The sequence below is a fragment of the Apteryx mantelli genome, chromosome 4 (assembly GCF_036417845.1).
Source record: "Apteryx mantelli isolate bAptMan1 chromosome 4, bAptMan1.hap1, whole genome shotgun sequence".
Classification (NCBI taxonomy): Eukaryota; Metazoa; Chordata; class Aves; order Apterygiformes; family Apterygidae; genus Apteryx; species Apteryx mantelli.
The window spans coordinates 70,194,313-70,207,470 of NC_089981.1; the positions used below are offsets into that span (position 1 = coordinate 70,194,313).

At 39.7% G+C, this 13,158-nt stretch overlaps 1 protein-coding gene across 1 annotated transcript in view; it reads left to right on the forward strand.

Moving 5' to 3' along the window:
• Positions 1 to 4,147: 4,147 nt before the first annotated feature.
• The window catches only part of SPATA7 (spermatogenesis associated 7), a 49,449-nt gene continuing 40,438 nt past the window's right edge, over positions 4,148 to 13,158 (forward strand). The window contains exon 1 of the mRNA XM_067295607.1: positions 4,148 to 4,263. Coding sequence (XP_067151708.1) covers positions 4,224 to 4,263 — 40 coding nt within the window. The 5' untranslated portion in view covers positions 4,148 to 4,223. The remainder of the gene's footprint in view (positions 4,264 to 13,158) is intronic.

Below are 13,158 nucleotides of genomic sequence, written 5' to 3' on the forward strand. Positions count from 1 at the left end.
CAGGCAGCTTGTTTAAATGCATTTAGAAAGTATTGCCTCCTCTGATGTTGCAGGGAAATGTTTTTCTTTCTCAATAGTCATAGCAGAAAGAATTGTGAGGTTAATGGTCTGAATGTGCCAGTTGGGGACTGCTGCAAGTTAGCAGCAGCCTGCTGAGAAGCAGCAGTGAGGGTTTTGGTATGCTGACACCCACAAGCACAAAGAGGTGACAAACCCGCACTGAGAAAGGGCACTGAAGCCAAACTCAAAAGATCAGTGATCTGAATAAAAACTCACATAAACCCAGGAGATTCATTTCCATCATAAATTGCACAATGTAGTGAATTTAGGGCTATTCTTTAATACTATATGAATATGATGTGCAGATCTGGTTATTGAAATGTTTTCTGCCTGCGTATGTAGGCTTAATTTGATTGAAAGGTGTGGGGAAAATAAAGTGAATTGCTTGAAATAAGCCAAGATTCTCCAAAAAACTGCAGATTTTACTTTTTCAGTGTACCTACAAAGTATTTTTTTCTGAGAAAGCCAAACCCCAGAAACAGAGTTCTGACATTATTAATAGGTCTCTAACTTAAGTGAAAAGGTGACTGCTTGAGGTTCTGTCTGACATGCACTGTAAAATAATATCAGGCATCAAATGGAGTGTTTCATTTTTTGAAATCTTTTTCACTAATGACTTTGTTTCTGTCACAAAAATAAACTAGAACCTTGGTCTTAAGAACGATGTTCTGCTGCTGAATACTAGTAATTACAGCTTTCCATAGGAGTAGGTGTCTAACTTGGATGATACACCAGGTAGAGGGAGTATTCAAGTGGTCGATAACTGTCTAACTTCATGTCAGGTAGGGAGAGGGCCTGACACCTAAAGAGTGGACTGAGGAGCAGCAGGAAGAAGACAGATGTCCAGCTATACTTGCAAATGAGACTCACAAAATATATTCCTGTTGGTTTCGTTCCCCCCCAGTGCTGATGCATTTCAAAACCATCTTCTGTTGTAATGCATCCTGAAAAAAAGAGAGAAACACCCTGCTGAAGAAAACAGCCAACAGCATTCATTGTTGTGTTTCTTTTTTTCAAATTGGGAAAGAACAAATTTTACAGGTTTTGGCATGTTATTGCTTCCTTGGCAATGGTAGACTCCCTGCAGTGATTTATTTATTTACTTATGTGGATGGATCAAAGACTAGGACTGATTCAATTTCTGTTAAGCCTTATTTTTATTTAGTACCTGTAATATGACTTGATGCGTTTGTGCATTGCTATATATCTGTGTTACTTTTTAATTACACTTAAAACATACACACACACACACATATACATATACACACACACACATACACACACACTCTTAGAAGTTAAGGGGAGCCAAAGGCCAAGGAATATGAATCAGACCACTCAGAAATACATTCAGCTTTGATATGTGTTGTCATTTGAGGTGAGAAATTTCAGACCTGGGACATTTCTAGAATACTGTGACTGCTGATTGTGAGGAAACTAGTAGAAATAGCTACATTCTTTCAGTGTTGCCTAGTAACCAGGAGAATAGTTGCCATGTTTCCCAAAATGCTCACTTAGGTTTGAGTGTTCTAATAGTCTGAATGGTGAAAAAAAGTATAGGAACAATAGGAAGGAAACTATGAAAAAAAAGATCATTTGGGTCAGACAAAACAGCCTACTTATCACATGTTAGGTACAGTATACTGAGAATTCAGGAATCTGAAATTCAGAATTGGGACAATGAAACAAAAGAGTATTTAAAAAGTATAAAATTATGCCTATGAAGAGCTCATAAACAAAAAAGTATTTTCTGTAGAATGATCTTGCTGCAGCCAATACAGAATGCTGTAACTATTTCTTAGGATACCATGTAGAGGTGAGAATCTCATGCACTTACATTCTCTGTAGTATCTTCAGGTATCTGAAATGGAAACTATATTAAGACAATTTCTAGCTCCACAATCTAATGGTTTAAACATTTGGATTACTTCGAAAAAGTCTAAAACAGACATTTAAACTCAAGAACTAAGGTAATTAATTTCCTGAGACCTTTTCCCCAAATTTCAAATTTCAGATGCAGTCAAGAATCTGCTTTACAGAAAAGAAAATGAGAACTGTTGGATTTGGGGCTTTCTGGATTTATAGGTTCTGCATGGAGGAGTCAACAGAACAGACACTCTCTCTGATATCATTGACTTCACATCCAAAAGAAACATAAAAGAAAAAGACAAAATGCTATCCAAGGATTTGGCTTTGGCAAAAAGATAAGGTATTTATAACATTGTGGTTCATAGGAGTTGAAATACCACGGTAAAAGGCACTTTATAAAAACTAGGAAGATTAACAAACTGAGGACCTACAGGGTTCTGGGGTACACACTTCCTCTTATTGCCTCTCCCAGGCAAATTAAAACCAACTACATTTAAAGCTGGTTTTCTAGGAAGTAATATTAGACTGTTGAAATGATCGATATAATGTGGAGGCCAAGAACAAAGGTCATTTCCAAAGAGTATTAGACATTTATATAATTAATGGGAGCATCAAAAATTATAAAAGGAACTAAAAAAGCTTTGAAAGTAAGTCATAGGCTGACTGCCAAGAGCTAGGAGTTAGAAAGAGACTTCAGCTATGGACATAATATTCAAGTTTTCTGAAATATCTGGTATGGTACTGTTACACATGAAGTACTGGGCTAGATAAACCACAGGCTTCATCCAACATGGATATGCCTATAATCAAAAATCATTTCTAGATGGTAAAGAGGAATTATCAACACATAAATTGTCCATTTTGCAATTAAAATCCTTTTCCACTCCTCTTCAGTAACTCATGTTGAAGTGAGAACATTTAAATGAAGCAACTTCCTACTGGCTAGCAGAAAAACCTCTTAGCAAATACAGCACATGGGATTTTTATTAGAGTAACTTCACGATTCTCTTTGGATTAATTACTGAATGACAACTCCCTAGAAGTTACTTCTTACCCATGAAACTGAGCTAATACATGTTTAACCCTTCTGAGATGTAACAAATACACGTTTGTTATAACCGACTCAGAGAGCTCTAATTTCATCACTAATGCAAGAGGTTACTTTCCTGGAAAGCTGAACCCTGAACAGTGCATGTAGATACTAACCAGAATTACAACAGCTCTTCTTCCGAAACTTCCTCCCTCCAGCTCAGACAACAACTAGCCTCTTCTGAGCTGTCCAGATATGCAGGTGAATCAAGTATCCTGGCTGATCACCGAGTAAAAATTTCACTCTAAACATACACAAAGAATTTTCTTGCAAAAATGCTCAGAGATTTCACATTAAAGCAAAAAAAAAAAAAATCTACTTGACAAAAAGTAAATGCAAAGCTAACACTTCTTCAAAAGGTTAAGAACAAATTCATCAGCATTAATACAGTCATCAGTGATATGGTCAAATGCTATCTTTCAGAAGTTTACATTTTTAAAGTGCTGTTTATTTTGAAAGACACCAAGAGTGAAATTTCTTCTGTGTAACATACTGGAACTGACCTAGGCTCACTCTGTGGGAGAACCTATTTGCCATCCACTTCTCTAAATAAAGTGTAATTTGACTTAAATCACTCCTTTACTCTTTGGCTTCCAAGTCAGGTTACAAGGAAAAAGCTTAAATATTACACCTTTCACTAATGAAGAAAAACTTCTGCTAGACCATAACCTGTCACTGCAGAAGACATCTGGTCACCTGCGATCCAGCTTTATCTGGGTCACGTTACACAACTTACAGCAACACATTCGGAAAAGCGCTTTTCAGATTCTTAAGCGCGTAGCAGAGACATCTAGAAGAGCGGGGTCGGGGGGCCGCGAGGCCCGGCCCGGCGCCAGGCCTGCCCCAGGCCCCAGCCCCGCACCCCGCCAGGGCTGCGGCCCCCCGCAGCAAGGCCGGGGAGGCCCGGGCTCGGCGCTGAGGGGCGCAGGCCTCACCACGGGGCCTGGGGGCGACGTTTCTGAGCCCCCCCGCGGTGGGTCCAGCGCCGGGGAAACCCCCCCTGCTCGCCCGCCCGCCCGCCGCGGCCTGCCCCTGCGCTGCGCCGCCCCGCCGCGGGCCGCGCTCCCGTGGCCATGGCAACCACGGCGGCGGCCGGGCCCGGCGCCCCGCCCCGCCGCCGCCGCCGAGAGCGGGAGGGGGGGGTCGATCCGCCGCCGCCGCGGAGCCGAGCGCCGGCCCGCGCCGCCGCTGCGGGCCCGGCGACAGCATGGGGGTGAGGATGGAGAGCGGCGGCAGGCGGAGCCGAGGTGCGGGCCGGGGGCTCGGGCGCGGCGGGCGGCGCGGGGCCGCGCGGCCTGCGGGACGGGCGGCGCCTCCCTGCCCGCGGTGCCCGCCCGCCCGTGTGGGGCCTGGCGGCGGCGGCGGCGGCAGGCGCCCCTGGGCCCGGCGGCGGGGCAGCGCAGCTGGTGCCCGCGGGGCCGGGCCGCCGCCGTGGCGCCCGCGCGGGGCAGCGCGGCCGGGAGCCGCTGCCGGGCGGCCCGCGCCGTCCGCGGGCGGGCGCCTTGGCCGCCTTGGCCGCTGCCGGCGGCGCTTGTCCGTGGGAGCCTCTCTGTTTCATTGCGCGGCCCAGATTTCCGAGCCTTTCGCAGTCAACTTTCTGCTGCTCCAGAGCTGGTGTCTGTGGTCCCTAATGGGTTTCGTCTTGTGCGTAGGGCGTCATTTAGGCGTTGTTTGGATGCAGACTCAAGTTTGTTATTTTGGTAGGGCTTTAATCCACTTGTAATGGAAAAATAAAAGACTCCAAAGCACCAAAGCTTCGATAAAATGATTCCTTACCTAATTTAATCTGTTGGGGGCTGCTATTCTGCTCTGTTTCTATGAATAATCTTAGGGGCGTTTGGCATGATAAAAGCAGGCATAAACATAGGAAAATGGTTGCAGGATCCAGCTCTAGCTCTTGGAAAAAATATCTAAAATATTTTTAGGTTTGAACTTGATGATGACATGCATAATAAAAAACAAAGATAGGAATTTATCCTATAAATGCTGAATAATAAGAGTATTGCTCATTCATGTAATGTCAAAATCATACCTAGCTATGTTAGGTCAGGCCTACTGAGAGCGCTGTGCTCTTACGTCGCATCTCAGTGTGGCAGTTCAAGTCTTTGGAGACGATGGCAGATGTCCCTCCAAAAGATGTTCGATATCAAAATGGAGTTTTGACACAAATTCTAATACCACATAGAAATATGAAATTCAGAGCAAAGCCTAGTATCTTGCGCAACCAAGTTTTATGCTATTACAGCCTCCATGGAAGATGTTATCTTACTCAGTATGAAGACAATTTTATTAAGGACTTATCTTTTTTCTGACAAATTATATTCTTGATTCTCAAAATACTTACTTTTTTGGAGAATCAAAAAGGGTGCTGATTATCGGTTGACCATAAAATGAGAATAAATAGGATATAAGATTTAAATTTCATTCAGGTTGCAGCAAGCTTTGCATGAGTAACTCCTGCTAAATCAAATGGAAGAATATAAAATACTTCACAAGTGGGAAGGAGTTATCTGTCTCATCTGTCTACATGGGAAGTTACTGTTTGTCTGCATAGGAAGTTATCACAGAGTAAGTAGCATATACAGTCCTTTGCCTACTTTCACAGGCACTCAGGAAACATCCCTACAGACAACGGGGATTAGCACAGACGAGAATATAGCTTCCTTACCATGAGCTAACTTAGAAAATCCATGTGCCTGAGCAAACTTGGCAGAATAGCCAGTGGATTGCTTGCAAGCAATTTATAAAAGAGACAGAACACATCACATGTGTGGTATCTCTATAAGACACTTGGGTCCACACACTGTCTGCCTGGAAAGCTAATACAGAATAGGTGGGATACTCTGTTTTGTGCCCTAATGTACTCCTTGCTAAGCTTCCTGTTCAGCTCTGGCTTTGTAATTGTTAAGAAAGAAACAGAATTTTATACTTGTTTCTTATCAGGGTTTCTGTTTTGTCTGGTGAGAATACTAAGCAAAAGTAAAAAGTAAATTTTTTTTTGTTTGTAGGGCTTGCATGGAGATCTTTTCAAAGTTCCATAAGGATAGAGATTTTTCCCCATAAAATACACTGACAAGATAATCCTTTATATTTTCCCCTAATTCTAGGTATAAAGTAAACCCCCCAGTTATTTACTCTACTAATTTCAGGAGTCAGTTAATACAGTCACAGGTTTATAGTATGACGTTAAATAATTTGAATATTGTAATTCCAAACCAGTTTTATTGTTTAAATCCAGTTTTCTGCTTTAGGCTGTTGAACTCCCACTACCTGTGATTGGCATAAGTCTGAACAGTAATAAAATCATATGGTTATTGTTAATTAAGGGCACAGATTTGTGTCACTTTTATGCAATGGGGAAGTCATCACTCATTGCTGTAATGGAAGTTGCCCTTATGTTTAGGCAGTTTATTCAGGCTTCAGAGTTTCCAAACAAAATGAAAAAGCTTTGTGTGATAACGTTGAGTTTCTTGATGCAGTAGAAACCAGCACATAGGTTCATCATGTTGGACTTTACTTTCTGAAGTTCTGCTTGCTCTGGCCTTTGTGTTGCTGAAGAGGACAATTGGTGAATTAGTGTTCTAGCAGGTTAAAATAACAGCACCGTTTCTACAGACAGGTCAGTAGAGTCGTTACAGTACCTGGCAGCAGGTGCTCTGCGCCATCTGCAGAAGCACAGCTGTCCAGGGAGCTTCTCTGGTTAGTTACAGTTTGGAAACCTCTGGCTTAAAGGTAATATTTGTATTGGTAATTGTACACATACTACTTAAAAGTAGCAGAGAGTTACAGCTGGAACACCACATCTTAGACAGCCTTCCAGAGAATCCAAAACTGCTGGTGCCGCTACTAACTCTAGAGGTTCCACCCAAGCAAACTGTAGTGGGGATAACTTAAGATAATTTGCTTTTGCCTGTGATTTTTGTCACAAAATATGCTGCTGACAGACACACCCATTTGTTTCTACATTTGGAGTACAACTAGAGCAATAATCTTCACCCCAAACTTGCATTGTTGGTCAAATAAAGCCTATAACTAGGAAAAAAAAACACTTTTCAAGAATTACTTCTTCAAATAAGACTCTTATTAGCATATTTGAAGGCTACTGTACACTGCCACTTCATTAGATTTCTTCAACTAATCAGAGGAGGTTTTGAATTTTTAAACTGATATAATTTCAGTAGAATGGTTTTCATTTATGCAGAATACTATTAGATTATTAGTTGTGAAGGACTGAGAGAACTAACTAACTCTTAGGCATTAAGAGTAGAAGTAAAGAAGAGTTTTTGTGTAATCCAGCATAATGAATGTATTAATAGTGGCTATCTGATTAATGGCTTATAAGATTATCTGTGGTGCATATGTCAGGGAGTAATATGTTATAATATAATCATTTCATATGATAAAATAATATTTTGCCTCTGATGCAAATGATTCCATGCAAAATTCAAATGGAACATATGGGACTTTACTTCAAAATCAGGGTGTTGTACCTTCTTGGGACTTTATTCATCAAGTTTTGCTACAGAAATTTTAGGAAATGATGAGTATATATTTCCTCTGGTAGATTCTGTCATTTCTTAATCAACTTTAAAGTTAATTCCCTTAAAGATAGCTTCACATCTAAGACTCTGTACTTTCAGAATTGATGGGAGTTTTGTTATCACTGAAACCAGAAATGGGTCCATGAGGCTTCTATTTAGTTTGAACAGAAAAAAAAAAGAATACAGGTGTGATTATGAAGTGCTCAGTTTTTCCTCACTGTAATTTTCAAATAATATGAAACATTATTAATGCATTCAGTAATCAACTGAATTTAAAGTCATATTTGAAGTTACCTCCGGTGATTGCATAGACACTGCAAAAAGCCATGTAGAGCTGCCATGTTTAAACCTGGTTTCCTAAAAAAAAGAGTCTGTGAGCGGGTTACTGCTCTCTGCCAGCCTTTTTCTCTCTTCCCTCCTCACACCAGTTCAGAATCCATTAGCCAATAGGAGGCTTAGTGGTATGAACATCAGTGGCTGGCTATGAAAAAAGCCAACAAATCAACATGCTTATTCAGAGAAAGGCATTCTCCTCTTTGTCCATTAGAGGATGAACAAGTAGGTGGCTGGTAATAAGTGCCACGTCACAGGTAATCCAGGAACTAGTTGACAAGTTCTAACATATATAGCACCTCACCAGCCATAGCCAAATAATGGGGGGGGAATGATTCCAGATGAGGGGAGGAGGACGAACTGGGGACATTGAAAGAAGCTGAGGGGGACTGGTAGGAAGATGCAAGACATATCCATAGGAGAGAAGGCCTTAGTAGTCATACTACTAATAGAGCATCATATTATTCTTTTATTTTTTTTTTAGTGAAAACATATCATCATGCTAATATAAAAGGCATTTTGAAATAAATTTCAATCCAGTGTGGATTTTCATGGCCAGGTTATTAATCTCCTAATGCATTTTGAGAAAGCAGTGTTTATATCCATGTTGTATCCATATGCACAACAATTTCTGTAGTATAAAGAATTAATGGATACTTTTATTTAAAAATTCTCGTAGTACCAAAAATGGAAGAACCTATATTTCAGGTCCTAATTTCATTCCTTTAAATATGACCTTTTCAGAAGCATTAGATTAGATGCTTGAAAGAGTTTCTATCACTACTGCTAACTCATTTAGGATTTCACAGAGATGATTTAAAACACTTATGTTCCCCCCTCAGCATGTGTACAGCATGAGTGCTGTAGTGTGCTGTTAAGTGTGTGCAGAGTTAAAAGAATGGATTCACAGCAGGAAGCACACTGAACAGGAGATTACTAAACTAGTCAGTAGCAAAAGGGCAATAGAGCATCCTTCACAGCACAAACCCCCTTCTGCATGTAGTTGCCTGAATTATTCACTTGGGTACAGATGTGTCACTAACTATTTTTGTTTTAGAGCATTGAGAGATCGGAGAGAAAGAAAAGAATAGTTGGTGGTGGTAGAGACAAGAGCACCAACCCTTTAAAAATTAGATGTTTAATGCTTTATTTAGTGTGTGGGCTAGAGTAGTTGCAAAGCATTTGTGAAATTTGGGCTCAGTGTCCTTATCAGCCTCAGGGAGATCAAATCCCTTGCATCTCATGCAAATGCTGTACTTCTAGTCCGTTATAGGCAGAAGCACTTCATACACCTCCCGCTGAGAGGAGGCCACTGTGCAGCCAGGAATGCAAGAATCCTGGTGCCAGGAAACAGAACAGTATAGGGGGTGGCTATATATGAGGGTAAGGGTATATATAGCAGTACATAAGGGTTGGTGGCTTTAGCTGAGTGATGAGCGCATTCCTCTGAGACTACGGGGCGGACACGAGATCTGAACCCACCTGGAGCTAAGGGTGCTTTGAATCCTGTCTAAAATCTAGTAGTTGCTCCTATGAAATACACTTCTCTACGCAGTTAAGTGGAGGTTTTGTGGCTTGTAGTGCTGGATCTAGGTGCCTGTATCTGGTGTTCCACCTATAGTGTCTCTATTTTTAATGGGTTACATTTTAAATAACCAGTCTTGGTGGGAGTGGGTAAATATAGCCTGACTGAAGTTTTTCAGCTTTCTTTGACTTAATATAGCTGAAATTCAGATTTACTGTAAAAATAGCAAGTCTAATACTTGTGTTTCAAATTTCTCCTATGAGAACACTATAATGAAAGACTGGGCTTGTTTCTGGTACAAATTTGTGTTGTAAATCTGAAATGGCTTTGTAGAAAAATAATTTCTATAAATTCTGTATATCTGCTAATAGTTAGGAAACAAAGTAAAAAATACAAACCACCGATTTCCATGATTTTTAAGACTGTAAAATAGAAAAGAAATAAAGATAGGATGTATTTTTAAAGGAAACTGAAAAGATCATTTTGACAAAAATTTTTAAGAATATCTTTGGAATAATATAACTATTACTTACCTTAGAGACCAGCTGGAAAGAATTACTGAGAAAGCTTTTTTTTATTTTTGCCTTCATCACTGTATAGTATCCCACACTTGCAGGGAAAGCCTACAAAAGCAAGAAATACAAACATTAATAAGGAACTAGAAGATCTAATTATTATTTTTTAGCAATATTTAATTTGCTTGCTCTCTATACTACAGAAGAACACAGAACATGAGAAGCCTGGTGTTATATAGTTAGTATGGATAGTCCACGCTGCCCACACTGTGATGAAATGTATGGTTAGATGTTGCAGTGACATGTCTGATATATCAAGGGAGGGATGGACCCATTGTGCTTTTCAGTTTCTCAGGTTTAAATCTCAGAAAATAATTTCCTAAACTAAATGACATGGTCTTGAAGAGTTTCCAGTCCAGTTCTGGAAATATATGTACATGGACCTTAAATTTGTGACTGCAGGGTTTAAAATAGATTATTTTATTACAAGAAGTTTGCTGACTAAAATGTATATTTTCTACTTTATTATTGCTGAAGATGCTTTAGTACAGCAAGTACTGGGATGAATTCTGCCAAGTCCAGTTCAGACAAGTGGTCCTATTCCCAAATGATATATTTTTTTAGAGCTTATCTCAAGTCCATCAAAATCAGTAGGAAAACTTTCACTGAAAAAAAATTATCACTTGCATGAGTGGGTTTTGAAAAAGAAAAAAAGAGATCGCGTCAGCAAAGTGCATACTGCTTTTACTCTGCTCGCAGCCCTGACACGGTACAGCTGCCTTCACTCCCTTAGCTATCCAGGTGCTCTAATCATAATGCTTTATTATTGTCGTTTTATCAGGTATATGTTTGGTAACTATGTAATTTGCTGAAAATCTCACCTCCTCCTTTAAAATTCTGTTCACATTATCTAACCCCTCAATTCAAGTCTAGTTTTTTGCTACTGGACAAATAACTTTGAACATACAAACTGAAACTAAACAAATACCTGCTCAAGTCAGCAGACAACCTGAAATTATACTTGCAAAACATTTGACCTCTCTTATGGTTTGACTGGGCTACCCGTTCTGAAATTTGAGGATTACCATTCAAATGTTAACACTTTATATCTCAATTCAAACATTTTGAACAAACAGTAAAATGAATCACATATCCCCCACACACCAAATCCTCCAGGTTCTCCTCTGACATTAACAACTTCTATCTTTATTGTAAGTGTACGTCAGTATAAAAAGCTGTGATACAGTTCAGATTTAGGGAGGATAGTGTAAGTTGAATTTTGTGTAGAAATAGTAAATTTGATGGAACATCTACATGAAAACAGCCTGGGATCCTAAGAAATCAAAGGTGTACTTGCTATGCATTCTCTGCCTCTTTTTTCAATAGCATTAAGCATTATTTCAGCCAAATTAGTATATTTGGGGCCTTTTTCTGTGACAGATTTCCTACAGGTTTTGTGAAAACAGGTTACTGACAGAAAGGGAGACTCAAATGCCCTCCTCGATGAAAAGGTTACAAAATTATTTCATTCATATTATTTAGCACCAGAGGCTGGTACTGTAGAGGAAGCACCATGGGAGCACCATAGGAGGCCTTCTTCACAAGCACTGTTTATGAAAGTACTTTAAATTGAAGATTGTTCTTTAATTGAAGCTGTAATAGCATGTACAATTTGCCAGGATTTAATGCCCAGGATCCAACAGGAAGAAAAAAAAACACAAAAATTCTTCAGTGCAAACTTTTGCCTGGTAATGCAATGTTCTAAACTGCAAGAAAGTATCATTTGTTAATGGCCTACAAGCTTTAATCGTGTCCAGGTGCTAATATGGCTGTGACTCTGGCAATTCCAGGGCCCCTCGAATCTGAGTATTCAGGAAAACTTTTATTCAAAGACCTCCATTTCCTGGAACATGGGTCACTGTTGTAATGGCCAAGTTGCTTCTTAGAGGGTTTCAAAAATACCTGTGAAAGGACCGAGTGTCCTGCAATTAATAGGCATGGGTTGGAAAGCGGATGAAATCCTTCCTCAGTAGCACAGAAATTAGGGGAGGCAGGAGGAACTCAGGTCTTGGACATAGCGCGAGATGTAAGTCCCTCTATGAGGACCATGACCTTTTCACAAATGGCGTTTGGTTTTCAGTGGATTTGGGATTTTCACAGATTGGGGGTTTCTGCATGGCTTGCGAGCAATCTCTGCTCTGTCCACAATCAAAATATTCAGAGGAGACTGCAAAATATTTCTCCCTGTTTACCCTTTCTGACTTTTTTTTTTTTGCCTATGAAATGATGATGCAAGATGTTGGCAGGAGAGGGGGTTGGCTTTTATTTTGAAGTCTGATATAAATCTATAGTAAAGGGCTAAAAGAATAGCATGCAATAGGTCATTTGATACAGTTTATCCATCTGCTGGTGATGCACAGAAAATGAACATTTCAAAATCACCTCATTTTTCAGCGGTTCTGAAAAGACATATCCCCAGCTGAAGACAGGAAGAGCAACAGGTTGCTGAGCATCTTTGATCATCTTTAAATCTGGCTAAAGGCAGTCAGCTTACCTGAAGAGAATCAGCTGCAGTTATAAGAATGTCTCTGTGCATTTTTAAGATGTCCATACTCATCCCTCTGTGATTCTGTCACATAAAAATTAGAGATAGTCTTATAACTTTATGTAATTGTATCACATGTGTCTCCTTCTGGAATTATAACTCAGATCTGAAGTACGGAAAATGCTGGAAAATTGCAAAGATTTTGAGCAATGCTGAATGCAACCCTCTGATTTTCATATGTTTGCTATAGTCTAGATTTCTGGCTTTTACAGGGGCTTCTACAGGTTTTTTATTATTAGGAGGACCTTTTATTTTAGCTACTAATATGTTTATAATCTAAGATTTAAGTCCTCCCAAAGATCAGATTCTTTAAACAGGTGAGCAGTGTAACTTCAGGAAGTTATGCTTTTCAGTGTGAATAGCCAGTTAGATCATGAATACCACTCAAATGTAATAGATAATGATAGAGAAATATAATATTTAAATGAGAAAGAAAGCCGTTATTGATAGGTTTGCAATCATTGTGAAGACAGTTATTCTAAACTTAGTAAATTTTTCTTGGATGCTTGGAATTTTAATATTTAAAAAAAAATCAATTTAGTACTGTTTATCCCTATGTATGTTTAAATCACAAATAGGGATTAGGAAGAATTGTACCAGAAGGGGAATTTAAAATGAATTAT